The sequence below is a fragment of the Tachysurus vachellii genome, chromosome 1 (genome assembly GCF_030014155.1).
Source record: "Tachysurus vachellii isolate PV-2020 chromosome 1, HZAU_Pvac_v1, whole genome shotgun sequence".
In the NCBI taxonomy this organism is placed as follows: Eukaryota; Metazoa; Chordata; class Actinopteri; order Siluriformes; family Bagridae; genus Tachysurus; species Tachysurus vachellii.
Genome location: NC_083460.1, coordinates 17,630,598 through 17,654,712, shown reverse-complemented (window position 1 = coordinate 17,654,712; position 24,115 = coordinate 17,630,598). Strand labels below are relative to the sequence as shown.

General features: G+C 39.2%; 1 protein-coding gene across 2 annotated transcripts; it reads left to right on the top strand.

Annotated features, from left to right (window-relative positions):
• The first annotated feature begins 991 nt into the window (after positions 1-991).
• Positions 992-23,683, top strand: porb (P450 (cytochrome) oxidoreductase b). 2 transcript variants are annotated; one of them, XM_060875403.1, is made up of 16 exons: positions 992-1,149; positions 4,481-4,654; positions 12,221-12,269; positions 12,998-13,126; positions 13,243-13,392; positions 15,140-15,264; positions 15,444-15,533; positions 15,896-15,994; positions 16,148-16,264; positions 16,587-16,705; positions 17,412-17,593; positions 18,137-18,286; positions 18,364-18,631; positions 21,192-21,337; positions 21,578-21,663; positions 22,316-23,683. In XM_060875403.1, the coding sequence occupies exons 2-16, from the start codon at positions 4,485-4,487 to the stop codon at positions 22,458-22,460; spliced, it is 2,025 nt and encodes a 674-aa protein (XP_060731386.1). In that variant the 5' UTR covers positions 992-1,149; positions 4,481-4,484; the 3' UTR covers positions 22,461-23,683. The 2 variants fall into 2 exon arrangements, with proteins under 2 accessions (XP_060731386.1, XP_060731396.1); XM_060875413.1 differs by lacking the exons at positions 992-1,149; positions 4,481-4,654 and adding an exon at positions 9,581-9,750.
• Positions 23,684-24,115: the final 432 nt, after the last annotated feature.

Sequence of the window (24,115 nt, the reverse complement as noted above, 5' to 3'; positions counted from 1 at the left end):
AATGTAAATGTATTATGTATAAGTATTTATTTAACATACTTTCTGTTTATTTTGGAGGACATAAAATAAGTTTGATTGTTAGTTGGCAGTATTGTCTTGATATATATGGCACTTTTTGTGTTTTAATTAGTTTTAGTATTATTGTTATGATTGTTATTATATTATTATTATATGATTATTATTATTGTCTTTATACACACACACACACACACATATATATATATATATATATATATATATATATATATATATATATATATATATATATATATATATATATATGGTTCTTTTTTAGTTTTAATTATTATTTATATATGCCCTGCGATGGGTTGGCACTCCGTCCAGGGTGTATTCTGCCTTGATGCCCGATGACGCCTGAGACGCATGACGCACAGGCTCCCCGTGACCCGAGATAGTTTGGATAAGCGGTACAAAATGAATGAATGAATATTATATATATATATATATATATATATATATATATATATATATATATATATATATAAATAATTTATACCCACTCACACAGCTGTTAGATACACAGGTAAGTTAACTGGTTTTCTCCTAAATGAAGAATAAGTGATCAGATAACCAGATTTATTCTCGGGGAAGCGCACATTTTGAAAGCAGGACAAGCCATTTTTTTTAATTATAGGTGAACGAGTTTCAGGGAAATGAAGACATTGTACCTGTAACATAATTACTTAACCGTGACCTTCTGTCTCTCTGCACTTTGTCCTGACCAATGGGATGAAGCCTCAAGACAGGATTAGTCCACTGTCTCAAAGGAGTGCCACTAGTTACAAAAGTCAATTCAGAATAAACGAAATGGTACATTCAATAAATAATAACGCGTCCTGTATTTGGTATATTATGTATGTATGTTTATGTATATTAATAAAAAAACATCGATATATTTCCGAACACCAATAGAAATGTAGCATGTTACACCCCTCCTGTACACTGGATCGTTCCTGTGTTGCGTGTCGACGTCGTGACGTCAGACCGTGTAACATGCTTGACAGAGAGCAATAAGTGAGCAGATAAGTGGGTCTTCTCACCTTTTAGGACATTTTACTCGCTGTCTGTGTTCAGACTACAGACCGGGCAGGAGCTCGGTACAAGGCACGGTACATACCGCGTATTAAGGTATGTCATATTACATTTAACGCGTCTTTCTGAGGTAATTGTAACGCTTGTCGGGCCGCGTCCCAATACGATATGAAGTAGTGTCTTTATGCTCACTATCTAGTGCACGTCGTGTGGAGAATGTCGCCTTATTGAGACACAACCGCACCAGATGTGTGCGATTAGTTTGCTAAATGTAAGTGAAGTGTAACGGAGAAACTTGTAAGAAAATAAACCACGATAATAAATACGAGATGAAGTGTTTTATTTACTTATTTAGTTTAGGCTATTTCACTTAGTCTGAAATGTGTGCGGCTGAAGCTAACTAGCCGACTAGCTTAGTGTTAAACTGTTAGCATTTATTAGTACAAACAGCTCAGTGTTGTTTACTGCTTGTAGTTTGTGTGTAGTTTCGACATAACAACTTCAACAGCAGATAATAAAGGATATATTTATATATATGTGTTAATTGTTTAACATCCAGGACACCTTCAGGTTACAGAGACGCAGGTTAAAGAATTTTAAAAGTAACTGAACCTTATAGCTTAGTGTTGGGGGAGGGGATGGAAGTGTTTATTATTATAATACTATTTTTTTTATGATTTTATTATTATGATTATATTATTATTATTATTATTATATTATTATTTATATTATATTATTATTATTAGTTATATTATTATATTTTTATTATTATATTATTTATATTATTATTATTATTAGTTATATTTTTATTATTATTATTATTTTATTATTATTCACTCATTTATAATTCTTAATGTTGAGAATATTTATCATTTTATGGTTGAGTTTGTTTGTTCAGAGATGGTGTGATTTCTGACTGTAGTGTTAATGAACATGTTGATGTACTTCAGGTGGTGTTTCTCAGGGACTTGCAGTGCTCTCTCTGGAATAATCTCCTGAGCATCTGATGTACACAGACATTTATAGAGCTGACAGCAATAAAGCCACAGTTTTTCTGACAATAAACACAGACGATGAAATGTGCTTTTTAAAAACAAATCATTCAGTTAAACATCTTTACCCTACAGCGCTGTTGATTGCTCTGATCTGATTGGTCAGATAGTGTTGATTAATCCTCTAATCTAATCACGTCTCACATTTGTTGATGTTTTTAGTAAGGAGATGTTTAAGGTAATATTTGTGAAAGGAGTCTCCAGTGTCAGCACTTTGTAACAGAGTTTTCCGCTGTCCTGCGCTCAGTAACATGACAAAGCTGTGCTTCTTTTATTTTTTTTCGCTTTGTCAGACATAGAACAGAGAGAAAAGAGAGAAGAGGGAAAGAGATAGAGAAAGGAGGTAGATGGGAGCCTGGTGTGTGTGTGTATAGCTTTTTATAGCTGTTACAACATAAGAGATAACCAGAACTTTGTACAGTGTTAAATGTAATTTATTGTTGAGTATAATAATAGACAAATTGGGAGTTTATTCCTGGCTTCGTTTGGTCTGTGTCTGTCTGTGTGTCTGTCTGTGTCTGTCTGTGTGTATAGTTTGCATTTTCTCTCTGTGCTTCAGGGGTTTCCTCGGGATACACCAGTTTGCATTTTCTCCCTGTGCTTCAGGGGTTTCCTCTGGATACACCAGTTTCTCCAAAGTGATGTAACGCATCTCTAAATCTTGTGTGTGTGTGTGTGTGATTGTACTGTACGATGGTTTGGATCCTTGTCAAGCGTTGTACCCTGGGATACACTCCAGGCTCCCAGTGACACTGTGTAGGTTAAAAGGTACAGAAAATGGAAGATTTGACAGTGTGTTAAGGAAAATGTTCTGCCTGTTGAAAAATCTTGTTGCAGCATGTTGCTTAGGAAAAAAAGGCTTTTTTAAACCACAACTAGTAGCTACTAAGAGATTAAAAGTGATCATTTGAATGTTTTCAGTCATAAAGTGATATGGTTAAGGTTTGTACTGGATTGCAGTTCTGGATGTCAGGCACTGAATAGAGTTTTTTCCCCTTTGTCATGTGAATGACTAAGCTGTAAATCAGCACCATGTGTCAAGTTGTCTCGACCTCTATGCTGCATATAAGAAAAAGGAAGTGTTCTCTTACATGCAGAACAGAACACTCCCACTATTAAGGCATAATATTTCTTTTCCTTTTTGTGTATGTTGAAGTTGTCTTGCTTAACAAGAAGAAACCCGCTTTTAAAAAAATTCAAGCTGAGCGTCATTTAAAAGAACTGTGTAAAATATGATGCAACACTTCTAATGCAGGCAATACATGTAAAAAAAATCTCTAATATATTAGAAAAGATTAAAGTTTTGATCAAAAAGATCGCTGAACTGCTACTGCAGGATAGTTCATGTACATGAACTGTATAAGTAACAGCTTCATTGATTTGTTAAACATGTCATTATAGGGCATGTTCATGGTCACAAAGTTCACCTGCTTGAAAATCTGTCAAAAGAAAGTGTAGTGAATGTAGTGCACCATGGAGCTGGGCACCAGAGTGAAGTGAATGTTGCTGTGATCTAACAGACTCCAGACCGAAAATAATTCTCTTTCACTGGTTTGCTGCTCTGTGTCTGAGTGGGTTTTGTCTCAGTGTCCAAACGTATGCAGGAGTGTGTGTGTCTTTGTGTGTGTCTGTCTGTGTGTCTGTCTGTCTGTGTGTCTGTCTGTGTGTGTGTGTGTGTCTGTGTGTGTGTGTGTGTCTGTGTCTGTGTGCACAGTGGCCTGCCTTGACTGGCGTTCCTACATCACACCCAGCATTCCCAAGATAGTCTCCAAATCCACCTCAGCTTAGGATGAAGGACTAAATAAATGACAGCTTTATTAATTTATAGTGAATATACATTTAGTGTTGTGGAATGTGTTGTAGCTCCTGTTAGTGCTGATGGTACAGCAGCTATATTCAGTTATTCTCTTACCAGACTCGTCTTTAGTCTTCATTGAGATATAACTGATTGTCTTTTTACTGATAAAGTCCTCTGTTCATAAAACTTTCCCATGACAAAACATAGTAGTGACCGCTTGTCTCCGAATGTTACAAGACAAAGATACTTGAGACTCCTTCAATCAGTGGTAAATAAGTCTGAGAACCAGGAGGATACAAATATCTCACAGAAAGATGGTGTTCTGCCAAAGTGGACTCCCCAGGATTCAGCCTGTTAATGTGGGAATCAAATACAGCAACTTTAAATGTGCTCTAGTTTGAAAGTATTGTTTGTTAATTGCTTGTTTCAGTGCGAGTTGTAAATCTCTGTATTTAATAACGTTCCATTTTTATCCATATCTCTCTTTTTATAATTTGTCATTCTGTGTTTTGTGCCATCTTTATTTCGATATTTGTTGTCTGACCTCAGCACAATCTTGTTTTGTTTTCTTTCCCAGAGACATGGCGGACCAGCAGACAGACGAGTCGACGCAGCCCGAAATAACGGAAGAGCCTCTCCTCAGCAACCTCGACATCTTCCTGTTCTCCCTCATCGTGGGCCTCATCATTTACTGGTTCGTGTTCCGCAGGAAGCCTGAAGCCATTCCAGACTTCCGTCCACTCGAGCACATGTGAGTACTGACTGTATGTACTGTATTTACTGACTGTGAGTACTGACTGTAGGTACTGTATTTACTGACTGTGAGTACTGACTGTAGGTACTGTATTTACTGACTGTGAGTACTGACTGTAGGTACTGTATTTACTGACTGAGTACTGACTGTAGGTACTGTATTTACTGACTGTATGTTCAGTGGAAAGTGTTCTTTCTAAGAACTTGTGGAGCAGTCATGGTGCGCACACACACACACACACACACACACACACACACACACACAAGCCTGGCAATATAATAGCAACTGATAAAAACACTGAATACAGGCCAACATTAATGTTGATCTTCATTCATTCATTCATTCATCTTCTACCGCTTATCCGAACTACCTCGGGTCACGGGGAGCCTGTGCCTATCTCAGGCGTCATCGGGCATCAAGGCAGGATACACCCTGGACGGAGTGCCAACCCATCGCAGGGCACACACACACACTCAATGTTGATCTTGTGTTATTGATTTAACAAAAATGTGTTACATAAGATAGAACTTCGTTAATCCCGAAGAAAAATTATTTTGCCAGAGACGGCTTCAGATTACAAGAGAAATAAGTATAAATATAAAAAATAAAAAAACGTTAAGATGACTTTTATCTTCATGCACCCTAGAAATGACTTGCTGTTTTACACACACTGTATGCAGATGTGTAAACGGCTGTCGTCCGTTTAAAACGTTAATTGATGTTGGAGCCTCCACTGGGAAATTTGTCAGCTTGTGCTAAAGTCGAGTGAGCAAGAAAGACCGAGAGAGGAAGAAAAACATGTAATTCATCTAAAACATGCAAATGTAACACCTGCAATACAGAGAAAAGTGCTTTCTGATTTGAGCTGAAAAACCCTTGATTGTAGCTTCATGGAAAAACATTAGATAGACTTTATATGAAGAAATGCATGTTGATACCAAAACCTCACAACCATGTGCTTTTTGAACTTCACTTTCCAGAGTTCAACCCCTTTTATCATAGTTATAATAACCTCCACTCTTTTGGGAAAGGCTCTTGCACTAGATTTTGTGTGTTCATTAAGCCACAGCTTCAGTGAGATCAGGCAGTGATGTTTGTCTCCAGTCTGTGTTCCAGTTTGAGCTCAGAGCTCTGTGCAGGATGCTCGAGTTCTTCCACTCGAAGCTTGGCTCAACATGCCTTTTTGAAGCTCACTCAGTGTATTCATTTGCCAAGCAGTTTTGTCTAACGCTAAACAGCCCACAATCGCCAACGCAGGGCTACGCTTTCTCGTTATCGGGTAAGACGTGTTGGAAAGAATTGCTGAGTACATACGTAACCGTGGTTCTATGAATGCCGGATAAAGCCTCTATTCTTCCAAATGACTAAAAACCCTTTAATTATGTAGTGTTTCTAGAAGGATTGTTACACTTTAATTCTCTAAATGCCTCCTGTGCCTCTGTGGGTCTCCCTGGTGGGGGCAGCACTGTCAGTCAGCTGTGGGATCACACGTAGCAACCCACCCTAATTCAGATGGTCAGTGCGATAATGCCACTGCGTATTGGGATAACAGGATGACTAGCTTTCTGAATGTAGAGCACCGACTGTGCTGAAAAGAGGCTGAAGGACTTCTAATACGAACACATGGCCTTGAAAGGAAAACCTCAACAAGCACTTGCGCTCGGAAACAAAAAAAATCTCTCGGCTCCTGTGAAGTGAATTGAGGTAGAATCTGCGATCTTTACAGAACAGGAGCATTTTTTGGAAGCGGTCCGGTCCTAAGTAAACTTATTTAATATCTAGGCTGAGAAATCTGTCGTGTTATTTAATGTATACACTCCCTTTAATATAATCAACACTGGGATACAGTAACAGAGTTGACTGCAGTTTAGCTGTAGAACTAAGTGGTCTCACTGGATTTTATGCCTCGTAGCTGTAAATATTTTCTCAGACTCAAATTTGTTAATATTAAGCACAAAACTGGCTTCAAACTGCACTCAGATGTGTCAGCATTGAGGTAAACAATGCACAGATGATGGGGTTCTTATACTTGCGTTTTCTTTTCCCTCAGAATTGGACCCATTTTCATGCTAACTCACAATAAGTCTTGATGGCCCACACATCCACCCACTCTGGACAAACCTCTTAAGTAAGAGTGTATTAAATTGTCAGATCGTCTGTGGGCTCAATTTCTTTAGACTCCATTATAATTCCCTTGGGATGTAGCCACAAAAATGTGACCTACAGTCCTCTCCGAAAGTATTTAAGTCAAGTACCAAAGAAAATTCTTTGTTTTTTGCTGCAGACTAAAGACCTGTGAGTTTGAGGTCAAAGTCAGCCTTAACGAGATAACGGAGTCTACGACCCAGTGACATCATCACACTGTTGCGTTCTTCTTTTTACGCTTTTCCAAGCGTTACCGCAGACTCGTCTCCTCTTCAGGAAGCGGTAGCTCGGTGGTTGAGGTGTCGGGCTACTGATCAGAAGGTTGTTAGTTCAAATCCACCAAGCTGTCACTTCTGGGCTGCTGAGAAAGGCTTTCTGCTGAGAAATGGCAATACTTTCGGAGGGGACTGTATATAAAACGGCTGAGCTGTCAGTGCTCGAGTTTCATAACATTCTCGACTTACCGTTTAAGTTTGCTGTTTAAATCTTCCACAGTCCCTAGTGTTTAATACTCGTGCTTGATGTCTAGTAGGGCGGTATGACGGTATATTCCGTTTCCGCGGAATAAAATGTCTACCGTTACAGGTTTTTCTATTCCGTGCATACCGTGAAATTTAAATTAGTGGGCGTGGTTAACCTCACGTGTAGCACGCCTGAATCTGAGAACGATTGAGAAGCGGCACATAAGCGTAGACAAGAAGAAAAACATGGAGAAAGACATGCATGCTGATAAAGAAATCCCACAAACCAATCCCGAGCAGGAGGAGGAACTTGTTGAGAAACGAGGTGCGACATCAGTGGTATGGACGTGGTTCGGGTTTACAAAGGCTGAAAAAGAGCAGACAAATGTGATTTGCAAACTGTGTCACACGAATGTAACCGTTAGCCATGCTAGCATGAGTAACTTGTTTTATCATCTAAAAATGAAGCATGTCAAAGAATACAACGAAAGCCAACAGATGCGCTCCGCATCAGGTGTTCCGTCAACATCTGGTGCTAAAAGCAAAAAACAATCTCAAACTAGTTTGGCCGAATCATTTAGCAGAGGCACTCCATATGACAAAACCTCACGCAGATGGAAAGAAATAACACAAGCCGTTACTATGCATATTTGTAAAGACATGTCACCAGTTTACACAGTGGAAAAGAAGGGATTTCGTGATCTGATCAAAACGCTTGATACTGAAGTTACTGAAGTTTAATTGCTTTGAGAAAGTATTAATAATCTGTTCTGATATTAATAAAAAGTCTGTTCTCTTTAAACTCTAAAAATGAGGCCTATTTATTGTTATGGTGAGATTGATCTAAAAGTTGAGTCTCATTCACTACTAATGCTAAATAAAAGAAAAAATAATAAAAGAAGACGAGAGAGCCTATTCTTTATTTTTAAAGTGTTAAAGTGGTATGTAATATATTAAGCACGTTCCTTTTGTTGATTTACCTGAAAAATTATTATTCCGTGATATATACCGCTACCGTGAAATAAAATAACTTATTCCGTGAAACAGATTTTTGGTCATTCTGCCCACCCCTAATGTCGTGTGTCATTCTAGACCAGAAGTAAACAGGTTTTTGTTTTTTTGTTTTTTCCCCCCCTCCCTTTTTCTTTCTCCCTGGCTTCAGAAAAGGTTTTTCAGAAATTTTTATACTGGAATAGTAAAAAGAAGACCGCCATAATTTATTCCATGCTCCCTCTGTACAGTTTCCATTCAGGTTCCCGAACTGTACTTGTGAAATCTGTGTTAAGTCTCTGGTCTCGGCCCGCAATCGTTTTCTTATGTCTCAAACCCTAGTTTGAGTGTTCCCTGGAGAGCGAGAGAGAGGAAAGGCCAGCCAGCACTTTTACCAAAGGTGGAAAGTTGAGCAGAGAGACAAGCGCTCCATTCTGTTCTCTCTCGTTCTGTTTTTTCTCTCCCTCCTTTCTCAGCGCAGACCATTTCTAATTTGCTCTCACTGCGTTTCTGAATGGCGTGGGGCCTGGCTTGTCGCCGGAGACTCCTTTTATGACTGATGGGGTTGCTATGGCAGTCCGTGTCGTCCAATAGGAGGAGAGCTAACGTGAGCGAGGGCCGGACCTGGAAGCCTGGGGCATTCAGTCATTCTTCCTCCTGCAAAAAAAAGCAGTAACATTGTCTTACAAATGTTGCCCAGGATACAGAAAATGTAGGCTTTGTGTTTTGTTTTTTTTTTGTTTGTTTGTTTTGTTTTGTTTTGAGCGCTTCATTCCATACAAAACCGAAGACAGGAGTTGGTTTGATTTTGAGTTTCAGTGTTCGAGCGGCTCTTGTCGTTTGAGATTTCATTAAGCAGTCTAGTTTCCTTTCCCAGCATTACAGCCATTGTGGTTGCCAGATGTTGTGCACACGTGCATGTGTGTGCGTGAGTATGGAAAACACTGAGTCTGCTCCTTCCTGCTCCAGCTCCTTTTTCCTTCAGTTTCTTCAGTGACGCAGGAAACGAGCATTGACCACTCACTCGCTTCCTCCACGGCTTTTAAGATTGTGGAGCTCTTTTTGTTTTATCAAAAACCTCAGCTAGTGTTTATTTCTGGATTTTTTTTTCATGACATCATCACCATTGTGGAATACTGGGATAATTCCTTTGAGAGCATTATTTTTTTTTTTTTTTGGATCCTCTACTGGAAAAATCCAAGCTCAGTTCGCAGCTGCCATGCCAGTGTTCTCCATCTCATGTCTTCAGGATTCAGCCTCGTTGTCCTTTAGTTTGTCTGCTTACTTTTAGTAGAAATTTTCTTCTTTCATCGTTGTCTCTGTCAGCATGAGGAAACGGACTTCTCCAACATTTGTCAGCGTTTATCTCAGGGAAACTTTTTTTCCCTTTTGACCTAATGTTATTGTTTGGGTTTCTTTCGTGGACGTATTGAGGCACTCTGAGACCATGGGTTGTGTCTTTAGTTTACCTGAGGAACGACTGGCCGCCGCTAACAGGTGGGTAATAAACCTGGAATCTGTCATGAAGGTAGGATTAAGACTAATGGAACTTGTTAATAAATCAGGGTGTAAAGTTGTATATTAAACATGGTCTTTTCTTCTTCTTTTTTTTTTTTTTTTTTACAAGTTTTTATTATTTATTTATTTATTTATTTATTTGTTGAACATGCTCTCCACTACATTTTTGTAGCGTTCACAACAGCCCAAACTTAATAGGATACTAAGACTGAACTAGTATGCAAAGCCACTACTCTGCTCTTCCATCCTATTTTATCAATTTGAATAAGAGGATGGATTAAAGATAAAAGCACTGCTTTGTGTCCCCTATCTTGTATTGTCAGGGTTCAGTCGGCTATCAAACTGTTTTCACTTCTGACAGAACTGTCACTATCTGTCTGTAACACCATAAGCAAACTGATATTTGATCCATTATACTGTTTTATTGTATGCGATAGTTTGATAAACGAATGGCTTTTATTTCCATTCTACTCTAATCATTATAAAAAGATCAACTTTATTATTAAAGTTATGTGCAGATCTTCACATCCCACAAAAATTTATTTCTTCTTTATTTAAAGGTTGTTATTGGTATTAAAAATCTCCATATTGCTTAAATAGCTTGTGTGTTATCTTTTATGGCACGTTCAAAGGTTTGAGAGCTGAAGGGCATTTAAAGATATCAACAGTAATGACCGCATTCCAGAAAATACAAAGCTGTTCTCAAGAAGTGGAAGGCCAAGAAAAAGTCGAGAAAAGTCTTAAAGTACGTTCAGAACGACAGCCAGCAGATGGGAGAACTGCTTTAAAAGCATGTGTTCAATGATGTTAACGCAAAGAGACAGAACTCTCCATTAAACCAAGATTTTTGGGTCTGATGAGACGAATGTTTGTCTGTTTTATCATAACAGCCAAAAAATGTGTGAAGAACAAATAAGTGTGTCTGTGTGTGTCTGTGTGTGTCTGTGTGTGTCTGTGTGTGTCTGTGTGTGTCTGTGTGTGTCTGTGTGTGTCTGTGTGTGTCTGTCTGTATGCCTGCCTGCCTCTGTGCGTCCCTGTGTGTCTGTGTCCGCACAGTTTATTAGAGAATATTTATATCACTGACCTACAGTCTGCAGACATTCAAATTGATCACATTTTAATAAATTGATCTTGACCTTTATATCTTATTTTATTAGATTAATAATCCCTTCAGGGGGCACGGTGGCTTAGTGGTTAGCACGTTCGCCTCACACGTCCAGGGTTGGGGGTTCGATTCCCGCCTCCGCCTTGTGTGTGTGGAGTTTGCATGTTCTCCCCGTGCCTTGGGGGTTTCCTCCGGGTACTCCAGTTTCCTCCCCCGGTCCAAAGACATGCATGGTAGGTTGATTGGCATCTCTGGAAAATTGTCCGTAGTGCGTGAGTGAATGAGAGTGTGTGTGCCCTGCGATGGGTTGGCACTCCATCCAGGGTGTATCCTGCCTTGATGCCCGATCAGGCTCCCCGTGACCCGAGGTAGTTCGGATAAGCGGTAGAAAATGAGTGAGTGAGTGAGTAATAATCCCTTCATCTAAAAGTGTAAAGGATGCAAACTTTGGCACTCAGCTGTATTTATTTTTTTTTCCAAATGAAATTCCAAATGATCAAGCATCAGCTTCAACAAATCAAATAATTTAATAATAAAATCCTGTTTGAATTGTTTTGAATCATGGCTTGATGGACAAAACGTGACCCAGATAATGTTTGATCGTTAATAATAAATGTTACTAATAAAATTTCAGCTGTGTGTTAAATCGTAGTTTAATGTTCTTCTAATAAAACCTAACGATAACTTCACGATCGATTTCGGTCCCAAGTTGAAAGGTCATGTGAATGGCATTTGTGTCATTGTGTAAAGTGGCATAAATTGAAATACACACCTGTTTCCTTGGTCTTTGTGTGTGCGTTTCAATACCAGGAAACGGCTGCAAACGCGACTGTAACAAATGAAGTGTAATGTTAGATACGTTATGTATGTAAACCACAGCATGGTCTGATTTCTGTCTCAGATTGGACAGAAGGTGTTGAGTTCTTTTCTAACAGCAGCTCTGACAATAGAGCCAGGTTTCTAATACAGTGATATTTCTATTTCTAGTAACAGTTTACTCTTTTAAAAAATGTTAATGTCGTCAAATAGCAGTACAAAAACAATAAAACACTTCATGGCGTTGTTGAAAAATTATTTTCCTCCAACATCATGCCATGAAACATGCTGACATTTAGTGGGATTTGCAGTAAAAGAATTTAAGATAAAATGAAGCAAGTTTTTCTAAATTACTGCAGATTTGGTCCGTGTGTGTTGTGTGACCATCATCATCACCTCACAACACATGAATTTCTCTGACTTTTTTCCTACTTTAGCTTTGAGAGAAAAACAAATATATATATATATTTATAAAGTGTGTGTGTGTAATTGTTCTGTGTTTTAACCATTTTCAATCTCCTCTTGTAGACCATCGGCTGCCAGGGAAACCAGTTTCATAGAAAAAATGAAGAAAACCGTAAGCTTATGTCTCTTTTTATATACGGCAGAATAGCATTTTATATTTATGCTGATTTAGCAAAATGTTGTAAAGGTTAAAGAGCATAGTGTCTCGTGTGTCATGCAGTTTTATTATGTCTGAAAAGTTTATTTCCAGCTCATGCAGATGCTACAAATCCAGACAAATGGCTGGGGGGTGTGCACGTCCCGGGGGGTGGATGTGCGTCTTGGGGGATGCCCCGGGGGGGTGGGTGGGTTTATGTGTGCGTCCCGGGGTGGGTGGTTGTGTGTCCCCTGGTGTGTGTGTGTCCCCTGGTGTGCGTGTCCCCCGATGTGCGATTCTGTCACTCACTCTGTACATCACTTTTTGCAAATTCCAAACTATTTCTTATTATTCCATTTAAATTTGGTTATTGCTATGTAGCATCTAAGTAAGAGTATCCCAGGGATTTATTTCACTGCAGGCTGTGTGCCGTGTTTAACTGTGTGCCGTGTTTAACCGTGCATGTGACAAATCTTCCCTGATAGTGTATAATGTTCTTGGTGTAAAATGCTGACAGGTGAACGGCGGCCATCTTAACTTTAAGGGCCTCTCAAACTCTATCAAACTAAAAGTCCTATTCAAAATAAAGGTATCAACTAAACCCTTAATCAAAGAAATGGCTCTTACAATTGTCTTGTCAGTTTTTTCCTATCCTGATTAACTGAACCCGGTCGGATTGATCGTTTCCTGTCGATGATCCCCAGGGCAAGAACATAGTGGTGTTCTACGGCTCACAGACAGGAACTGCTGAAGAATTTGCCAACAGGCTCTCGAAAGATGCCCACCGTTACGGCATGAAGGGCATGGTGGCAGATCCAGAGGAGTACGATATGGTAACGTCACAGTACTTTCATTTATCTTCAGCGGCGAGTATTTTAATGCTTAATTTCTCACTTAGTGCACTAAACATAGGAGCTGTTTTTTTTTTTACCCCGTTCTCTTTTTCCAGAATGAACTTTCTCGTTTAAAAGATATCGACAACTCTTTGGCCATCTTTTGCATGGCCACATATGGAGAAGGAGACCCTACAGATAATGCCCAGGACTTCTATGACTTACTACAGGAGGGGGATCTCGACCTGGACGGAGTTAATTTTGCGGCAAGTTTTGTTTTTGAGTGATTTTTCTTGTTTTATTATCTGTGGTTTCACAGCATGTGTGATCTTTTGTTTCCACGCGGTTTACGTTTGACTGTTGAATCTCTCTTAATGGTGCATTTATTGTGCAAGCGGTTAAGTGCACAGTTCACATCCTTCTGGAGTCCTGGACTAATTAGGATATGGTCAGCCATTACCCAGTGACCGAGAGTAACCTGGGACACACACACACACACACACACCTATTGCTGAAATACAGGAACACAGACACACAAAGTAAGCTCAACTTTGAAACACAGTGTTCTGACTAGGACAAGCTGAGAGAAAATGATTTGTTGCGTAACTGCCGAAGCGTAAACTAAGCACAAAATGTGTATGAACACAGAACAAATATGGGAAGTTTAGAACAACTTGTGATTTTATGTCAGTTTCACAAGCTGACAGGAAATCACGTACTGCATGTAGCGTTATGATTAAAGAATATATTAAAACCGTGGGTGACTTGGCAGATTTTGTTTCTGTAGAAGATCTAGATGACTAAGCAGATTTAGTGTATGAGGAAGTAGTGTGAGATGTGTTAACCAAACTTTTTTTTTTTTTTTTGCCTTTCATCTTAAAGCTTGTAATGACTATGCAAACGAACAAAAGTGTAAGTCAGCATAACGGCAATCGCTTTGTCATGAGACAGAGTAACGTGTGACACAGAAGGTGGACACGGCACCCTTACTCAGTTATTGGCTCGTCGCCCCGTGACCCGATCCTTCTTTGAGTGTTAATGTCGGCTCCGTATACAAAGGTTGCGGTTTGTCGCGAACAGGAACACGGTAATAAAACAGCAGCTGTCGCTTTGTCCATGTTTTTCATTTCGCTTTCAGACAGCTCTGTATTACACCGCAGATTAAAGATGGACTAGAATGCATTAGCATTTGGGGATGAGGAGCGCTCATTGATGTCAGATCACAAAGGCCCCTGCGTGTGTGTCTTACACATTCGTCTTGCTCTGCTGAAATAAAAACAGTCCTTGAACTGGAAGGACACTCCTCTGAAACCCTGTCTGCTCCTCCCCTGTGTCCTCATGCATGTATTCTGTTTTCGTGAATGAATTCTTCTTAATTGGAGTTCAGTGGTCCCGTGAATCCAGGCAGTAATTATTCTTTCGTTTCAGTATATATATTCAAATTATTATCTCTACTGGATTTATGATCGCTTTACCCGTTATCACCCACAAGACGACGTGTTCCCTTGTGAATCTCATTTTTTCCTCATTTCTGACTTGATCATTGGGGATCTAAACCTACATGTGACTTGTGAACTGACAAATGAACTTCATCAGTCATCTTAAACAGCTTGTCATTAAATGAAGAAATATTCTTCCTAGATTTGCTGATATTGACTTTTGATATGTCCTTCAAACCCATTTCTTATGTTAGAGAAGTCTTTGTAAGCTGGTTTATTATTATATGTGGGGTTTATTATCTCGGCTTGGCTGAAATTTATAATAGAATGTAAGACAATGTCTTCACCATGATAATTATACTATTAAGATCCTCTAATGATGGACGATTCAGCTGATGCTTACATCATCACTCAGAACGATAGAGGCTCATAAAGAGACGCTCTGTACAGCGAGTGCGCAGTAATAAGGATAACCTTTTCTGTCCGTTAGCATGTTTTGTTCATGTCCCTAACATGTTGTAGCTGTCTCATGGCAATAAGCTTCAGGTATTGAATTGACACTTTCTCTCTAAAGGTGTTTGCACTTGGCAATAAAACATATGAGCATTACAACGCCATGGGCAAGTATGTGGACAAGCGATTAGCCGAGCTCGGTGGCAAGAGGATCTTTGATCTTGGCATGGGAGACGACGATGGCAAGTGAGTGAGAGACTTTTAAATATTAACTTGAGTAACAGGAATTCACTTCATGGGGTCCATTCCCTTTATGGACCTTTATCCGTCTCTTACCAATAAGGGGTTTCAGTCCTGCAGTGTCTCTGAAATGCGATGTGTGTGTGTGTGTGTGTGTGTGTGTGTGTGTCCAACCCCCCAAAAAGCCTCGAGGAGGACTTTGTGTCATGGAGAGAACAGTTCTGGCCGGCCATGTGTGAGCACTTCGGAGTCGAGCCCACCGGTGAAGAGTCCAGGTACTCTAGTCATGATTTTATCTTCCATTTAACTGACCATTTCTTTAAAACGCTACTGGTTTGATCTGGGGGAAGAATATATTTGATATGACCTGGTACAGTGTGTCAGTTAATATTATTGCTCAGTCATTCCAGATTCTTATTAAGTAATGACCTTATTCCAGGTATCATGCAATCATTTAAATATTTTGGTATTTTGTTTCACACTTCATTACTGAATCTTTCTGCTATAGACAAGGTTTAGTTGAAAGGTTTTTGTTTATATTAGGGAATGTGATGTATACATACAGTTTATTGCCTGCAAATATACTTGTTGACCAAGAAAAGTACGTCTCACCTGCACACTTTTCCTTACCTCGTAGCATCCGTCAGTACGAGCTGAAGGTTCACGAGGACTTGAACATGAATAAGGTCTATACTGGTGAACTGGGACGCTTGAAGAGCTTTGAGAACCAGAAGCCGTACGTAACGTGTATAATGTGTCGTTTATCTACATGACGTGTGTTCTATGCCACCACAACAGGCCAAACACCTGCCCCAAATCTGTAATGCACCGTATCATTCCCAGAGCATTTATTTAGAGTTGTTTAAAAATCAGTTCTTTTCTTTTACAGGCCATTCGATGCTAAGAACCCCTTCCTTGCCCCGGTCACTGTTAACCGTAAACTCAACAAAGGAGGTGACCGACACTTAATGCATTTGGAGCTGGACATCACCGGGTCTAAGATCAGGTATCTGGGTGGAAGTTGCTTCTTTAATTATAATCAGGAAACTAAATTTGTGCTAGACTTTAGCGCGCTTACCATCTACTAATTATACACAGTATAAAAATACATAAAAGATGAGGTTAAAGAGGTTCGTTTTTAAGATATGCTTTGGTGTTGACGTAATGATTTATTACATGCCTTTGTAACATATTCTTATGTAATAACACAGAGCAAAGGTCAAACTAACCCTTTTTAATTAAGTCACATGTTAAACCGATAAGGCAAAGGTGTACTTTAAATGGTGTCCAGCCGAATTAAACACAGTGAATGTTATTGGTTTAACCAGGTATGAGTCAGGTGACCACGTGGCCGTGTATCCCACCAACGACTCCAGCATTGTGAACAGACTGGGAGAAGTCCTCGGAGTAGACCTTGATACCATTATCTCACTGAACAACCTTGACGGTACGCCCCTGACCTTGAGAAGGGTGACTCATTTGTCTGTGTAAATGTCTCTGAGCTGTTTGCTTGACCATGGTGTTTCATTCAGAAAAATGTTTTCTCCTTGGCATTGACTGATGGACTTGTGTCAGGTTTTGTGCAGCTAATTCAGTATGAAATAAGACAGAAACGGACAGAATGATTAAAGGGTAGCGCTAATGAGATGTACAGAAATACTTACGGTTATTGGTGAATATTTATAGATGCAAAACAAGAAATCTAATGATGTCAAGGTATAAATGTTGAATTCTTAACATTTGAGTTAAAAGAAAAAGAAACTGTATTCGTAGCACAAAAATATATTTTTTTCAAAGCTATACATGTGCATTTGTTTCTAATTAACGTCCTTGAAATTCAAGATGCGTAGCTAATATTATTCTTAAGAGAATCACATTGTAAAATTCTTCTTTACCACAAAAAATCTGAATAGTTTTGATGGTTGAATTCCGTTTTTAAGAGCTTTTAACATTCAAACCTTTCAGATGTCGTTTTTATGTTCGATAAATATTAAAGTGACATGTTTTCACTTTTGTGGAAACAAAACCTGGTGTTAAATACACACCTTCCTCGGCTTCTGGTAGTTTTAGTTTTTAGTTGCTTTGTTTTTTAAATGTGATCTTGACACTATTAAAATTGATTGATTTTTCTTGTGCTTTTTTCCTTTTTTCAGAGGAGTCCAATAAGAAACACCCCTTCCCATGCCCCACCACGTACCGCACAGCTTTAACACATTACCTGGACATCACCAACCCACCACGCACCAATGTGCTGTATGAGCTGGCCCAGTACGCATCTGACCCTAAAGACCAGGAGAACATGCGCAAGATGGCGTCCTCTTCACCCGAGGGCAAGGCATGTTTCCGTTTTGGTGTTTTTAAAGTGCCCCTTTATTTTCCACCAACCTGTTGAACTTCAGTCAACTGCTAGTTTTAAATCAAAGCTAAATTACAGCTTTAATTAATTGCACCACGTAATATATCTTCAGCATGACCTTTGAGAGTCAGGAGGCATTTATTGTCATTTCAACCGTATAAACCTGATACGGTACAGGGTGAGATTCATCTAGGACGATGGTGCTACATTAAGCTACATAAAGTGCCAGAAAACAAAATGTGACCCATAAAACTCATGACTGTAATTTACACATAAAAAGGGTTGGACAGGTTGTAAGCTATGATTAATTTTTGCACTATAAAGTTTTGGGACAAGATGTGATAAGCTATGAATTTAAGTAGGTTTATTGGCGCAGCAGCTGATATAATATATTACGATCGAACAGCTATATCTTGTCATTTCTGATTAGGAATGACTAGTTATTTATAGCTGTGTACTTAATAGTTTTCTTTCTTTGCCTTATATTTTTTGTGTTGTTCACATTTCCTTTTCCTTTATCAGTCATTGTACCAAAGCTGGGTTTTGGACGCGTGTCGGAATATTTTGGCCATCCTGGAAGACCTGCCATCCCTGCGGCCACCGATCGACCACATGTGTGAGCTTCTGCCCCGCCTCCAGGCTCGTTACTACTCCATTGCATCTTCATCCAAGGTGCCTTTCTACTGTCTCAATCCCCTTTAGTATTTGTCGTATTGCATGTGTTGCTAAACAGCGCCCTCTTGTGACAGGTTCACCCCAACAGCATCCACATCTGCGCCGTGGTGGTCGAGTACAAGACGAAGACAAACCGTGTCAACAAGGGTGTCGCTACCAACTGGCTTAAAGCCAAACAGCCTACTGACAATGGGCACAAAGCCACCGTGCCCATGTACATCCGCAAGTCCCAGTTCCGGCTACCCTTCAAGGCTAGCAACCCGGTCATCATGATTGGTCCTGGCACTGGCATTGCACCTTTCATGGGCTTTATTCAGGAGCGTGCCTGGCTTAAAGAGCAAGGTAGACATGCCAGCTGCTCACTGACCCTTTAAACAGCATTGACAATCTTACCGGATGTTATGTATTACTTTATTTACAGTTCCATCTGAAAGTATTGGAATGACAAGGTCAGGTTTTTTGACGTTTTGGCTTGAGATCAGAAATTCTTGATATTACATCTAGATGTGTTAAACGACTCAGAACATGGCAAACCCATGGTAACCATTTTTAGGATTAGATAGCACTTAATATTTGGATGCATGTGCCTTGCTTACAATAACTGCATCAAGTCAGCAGCGTTGTGATTCTTCTGTTGTGGTCCTTTTTTGCGGGTTTGTGCCATGGCTTCTTTTAGTCGTTGTTTGTTTTTGAGGTTTGTCCCTGTGGTGTCCTGTTCAGAACCTAAAATTCATGCTCAATTAGGTTAACATGCGGTGATGAACTTGGCCACTCTAAAACCTTCCACTAGTTTTTTGGGGTTATTGTCTTGATATGGGATTACATATTAGTCCTCTGTAAATTGACAATGTTTCTGTAGACTTCTGAAGTCACTCTGCTGCTCGCTTTAACTTCACCCTGCTTGACCAATGAGCTCATGGGTTTTGGATCTCGAGCAGATCCGTTCCTTCGCCGCATTTTGGCTTTTATGTCCCTTTGATGGAGGTTTACCTTGGTTCCAGATATTTTGTGAATTCTAATCTGGTCTTTTGATTCTTACTTCTGACGACTGGTTTGCTTCTTGTGGTATAATCTTTATATTTCTGTTCTCAAAGTCTTCTTCTATTTTGGATTGTGATACCTTCACCCTATCCTGTAGAGGTTGTCGGTGATGTCATTAACGCTTGTTTTGGGGGTTTTCTTCACAGGTCCTGTTTTTTTCTTGGCCCAAACTGTTACAAGCCTGGTTGTTAGTACAACAGTGGTTTCTTTCTTTTTCAGGACATTCCAGACTGATTTGGCGTTTACCGAATGCTTGTGTAAAGACCTCAAACCTGTGCAACAACAAACACTTGTTCAAAAAGTTGCCACATTCCATGTTTTTTTTTTTTTTTGTTTTGTTTTGGTTTTTTTTTTAAATTACACATGGAAAGAAATTCTGATCAGTTGTCTCTTACTCATCTTTTGATCTCAAATCTAAGTATTCGAGCAAAAACAGTAGATTTGCTGTTCCAATATTTTTGGAGTCTGCTTCTGGTTCAGTAACAGGTTGAGTAATTTATTTTGTCCTACAGAAGAGTGCCAACCTTAAGATCACTGTGCCTTTCCACAGGTCTGGGATCGTGTAACATCGGTGGTATACAATAGAAATTTTTATTTATTTTTTTTGCTAGTTTTTCTAGAGAACTTTTGAGCCACAGGAAAATCCAATGTTCAGAGAATCAGAAAGATCTTTATTGCCATTTTTATTATTATTTTATTATTTTTTTTACTTTATTATCTTTATTTTCCACATACAAGGAATTTGTTTTAGTACAGAAGCTCCACAGTGTAACCGAATGTCATTTACAAGACATGAACACATAATATAGACAGTTGTATGTATGTTTTTTGCCTAATGGTCCTTTTTTAATTATTACTATTCATTTTGCAATAATAATGTTGGTTTAAGACTCTTAAGAATTTAATTAGCATATCGTCACTGTCGGGCGGAAACCTCCTCGTATGTCCAAATTTTGTCAATTTCATATTTTTTCACATATCGATGCTATTGGTCAGTCCCCACGTGGGTCTGTTATTTTTACAAGTTATTAACCAATCTAAAGTCTTGAAAATAGCTTGAGCACAAATCTTATAACTCCATTGGACACTTCAACTGTCCACCTCTTCCTCACTCCCCTTGAGAGCTTCGTGGCATATTTCTCCCTAATAAGAGTCGCAACGAATCAACACGTCTTCTGAGGTAAATGTCTTCAAAACACTGGGCTCAAAGAAAAAAAAAAATCTTGACCCCTGCTAGTTCTGGTTCTCATCTGAGGACAGGAATTTAGCGCAAGACAATCCACTGCAACGCAGACTAAACCCTGTGCACTGCAGATAAGGTACAGCGTCTTTTTAATTTCCTGAAAAATAACGGTTTTGGAGATACGAGGATTCCGCCCGACAGCGACGATATTTTGGTTGATATTAGTTTTTTTTTTTCTGCATTCAGTATAAGACTCTGACAAACTTAACAAATGAAAAATAACATTTTTGGTAAAGAACGATGTTCAAGACCTGTTGGATTGTCTTGTCCAAAACACTGACAAGTGAAGCGGTGACAAACCACAGACAGAAATTAAACTGCCACTCCATGGTTATGCAAGAAACCATGTGATGTTTAGAACAATCACAGACCCAAAGACTTGGAGCGGTTTGTCTGCTCACTGCACACAGCAGTGTCTGAACTGAACCTTGCTTGTTTTGGTTTCTTCTTTTGCAACAAAAGTCTTTCTTGTTTAAAGCATTTTACCAGCTTTATGCTGCTCAGTCACATTCTCCTTTTGCTTTTCCTCTCATTCCTTCAGCAGTCACTAAGCCAGTTTCTCATAGTACAACCGGTATGAATGTGCATGATGATGGTACATGTGTATTTTGCTCTCAGGTAAGGATGTGGGTGAGACCGTATTGTACTTTGGCTGCCGTCATAAAGAGGAAGACTTCTTGTACCAGGAGGAGCTGGAAGCGTTCGAGAGGGCGGGAGCACTGACGCAGCTCAATGTGGCCTTCTCCAGGGACCAGGAGCACAAGGTACAGCAATTCTTCTCACCTCACTTATCACAACTGAAAGGAAGGAAACATAAGAGCACAGAATCACAATGGAAGACTAGTTCCAGGCATTTAATTTCTCCACCATCTGGCTGTTAAGCTTTTGGCTACGTTTCTGTTTTTCTGTAATCTATAACATGCTGAAATCCAAAAGCAATCCTTCCCTTCTGGTGATAATTATTTGTGTGTTGTTTATTTACATATTTATCATTTATTTTCTAGATATATGTTCAGCACCTCCTGAAGAGGAACAAGGAAGCTGTCTGGAGGCAGATACATACAGGAAATGCTCACATTTACATCTGCGGGTGAGTTAACATTAACGCATTGTGTGCCTTCACGGTGTGGATCTGTTCAGAGAAAAGCGTTTTCCTCCTCTGTGTCCATGCATGAGCTCACAGATGTGGATGTTTCCCTGAGCATATACCCACCCCTCCCACTCCAACGGGGCAAAACTCCTGGCCAACGTATGGTCAGAAATGTTCACAGTATAATAGCCTTGTCCAAAAATATCAGTTTTATTGTAGCACAGTATTGTGACCTTTTTAATCTATTAAACTGTTGAATATTGAACAAGAGTTCTATAAAGAAATCTTTGTACATATAACAACCACATAAAAGTTTTCCATGACACTACACATTTGTTTTGTTTAGTCGGCCCAACTGAGTTTTCTGAAGCATTTCTCAAACATCGTGCACCCCACCTTTAAGAAACCAAAAAGCAAAGTTCTGGCACTGACGTTTATGTTCATAAATGTATAAATATTACGTCTCCACACAGAAAACTTCATAAGGTAGTACAAATAACATTAAAACATGTTTATTCTTATGTTATTATATATATTTTAATAAAGTATAGAGACAGATGATCCTGTTAACCCTGATGCTAATGTGGATTATCGGTTTGCTTTTGTTAAACGTGGACTTCTAACGGACTGGTAAATGTGCTTTTTCTACCAGAGATGCACGTAACATGGCAAGGGACGTACAGACTGGCTTCTATGAGATAGCTGAGGAACTCGGCAGCCTGACACGCACGCAGGCTACAGATTACATCAAGAAACTGATGACTAAGGGACGCTACTCGCAGGACGTCTGGAGTTAAAGAGCCTCCCCGAGGTCTTCACGTGTACTTTGAATTTGTACTGTTTTTGCAGGACTGCTTTCGACTGAATAGTTTTGAACTCGGTAAAGGAAACACAGGCACACAGACATTTAAATCCCTGAATGAAGTTCATAGCAGGTGCTCACCTTTTTGACTCTTTCTCTACAGATTTACTCAGTGTACATAGGTTTCATTTCATATGGCGTGTTGTAAAATTTTGACTCGCATTCATCACTCATGTAATAGGCTGTATGTAATGTAAACGATGCAGTACGCATACCATCTTCTTATTTTATTGTAGTGTTAAAGGAGAGCTACTGAAGGCAGTCTTCATCTTATGCATAGACTTTATATTTGAAATCAAGTAAATATTAATTGGCAGTGGACCCTGAATTAAGGTGGCCTGTTATTGTCCCCATTCATCAAGGCGCAGACTGCTTTAATAATAATAATGATGATGATGATGATGATTAAGGCCCTGTTAGTTAAATCTATGCAACGTGTACTGTAGCCTATATGCAGGAGGTTATACCATAGTCAACTGTATAAGAACCAATACAGGGCATCAGATAATTTAGAATATTTTTTTGTTCTTATTACTAAAATCATTAATTTTGTATTTTTTTTTTCCTTTAGTTACAGATAGGCACAGAAAGTCAGAGAATGTGATTAAGTTGTTATCCTTATTTTATGTAATTTTTCAACTTTTTTTAAGCTTTTTACCTGCCTTGTTTTTTTTTTTCTTATCCATTTCTATCTAATTGCATTACACCATGAACACGTGTATCATGTCCGTTATCTGTGAATATCAACATGAACGATTGTATGTTGGACCTTTACCAGATAGAGTTTTAATATAATCAATGAAAAAGCTTTCCCTCAGTGCTTGAGAAATTGTCCTATGAGGACAATGAGGAAAAGAAAGCTATTCTTAACCTCATTTGTAAACACCCACTAAAGGGACCGTCTGTTTACTAGTCAACATGTGCCTTATGGAAAGCGTTGCCTTGTCAATAGACATAAAATTTGTGAAATTTGCAGGTCGATGTTGCTTACGATGGATGGATTATTTTGGAAGAGAATATGTTCATGTTAAATGCGTACGGTTGCTGTTGCTTATTTTTTTGTCAGCATCATACAGTTTTTATATGCATTTAATGTTTCCTATAGTACTGCTATCTAAGCATGACTTTTTAATTTAATAAAATTGGGATTTAATTTCATTCGGCCTCTCTGGTCCTTGTTTATGTATTGTTAGATGTTACTATTTTTATTTCTGAACCCATGTTTGATCCTGAACTCTGATTACTGTTCATGGACTTTATGCATGTTCTCATAGAATAGAATGGGGCAAAGAAGCCTTTATTATCGCCACATGTACATTATAGCACAGTGGAATTCTTTTCTTCCTTGGAATTCTTCACATACCCCAACTGAGGAGGTTGGGGTCAGAGTGCAGGGGCAGCTATGATACAGCGCCCCTGGAGCAGGTAGGGTAGAGGGCCTTGTCTGCATGGGTTTCCTGCACGTTCCCAGTTTCTTTCCAAGTCCTGAAAACATGCAGGGAGATTAAATAAATTGATCCTAGATGTGACACTGTGTGTGTCTGAGTGAGTGAGTTGGATTAGTGTCATCTAGTGTGTATCTGTGTGTGT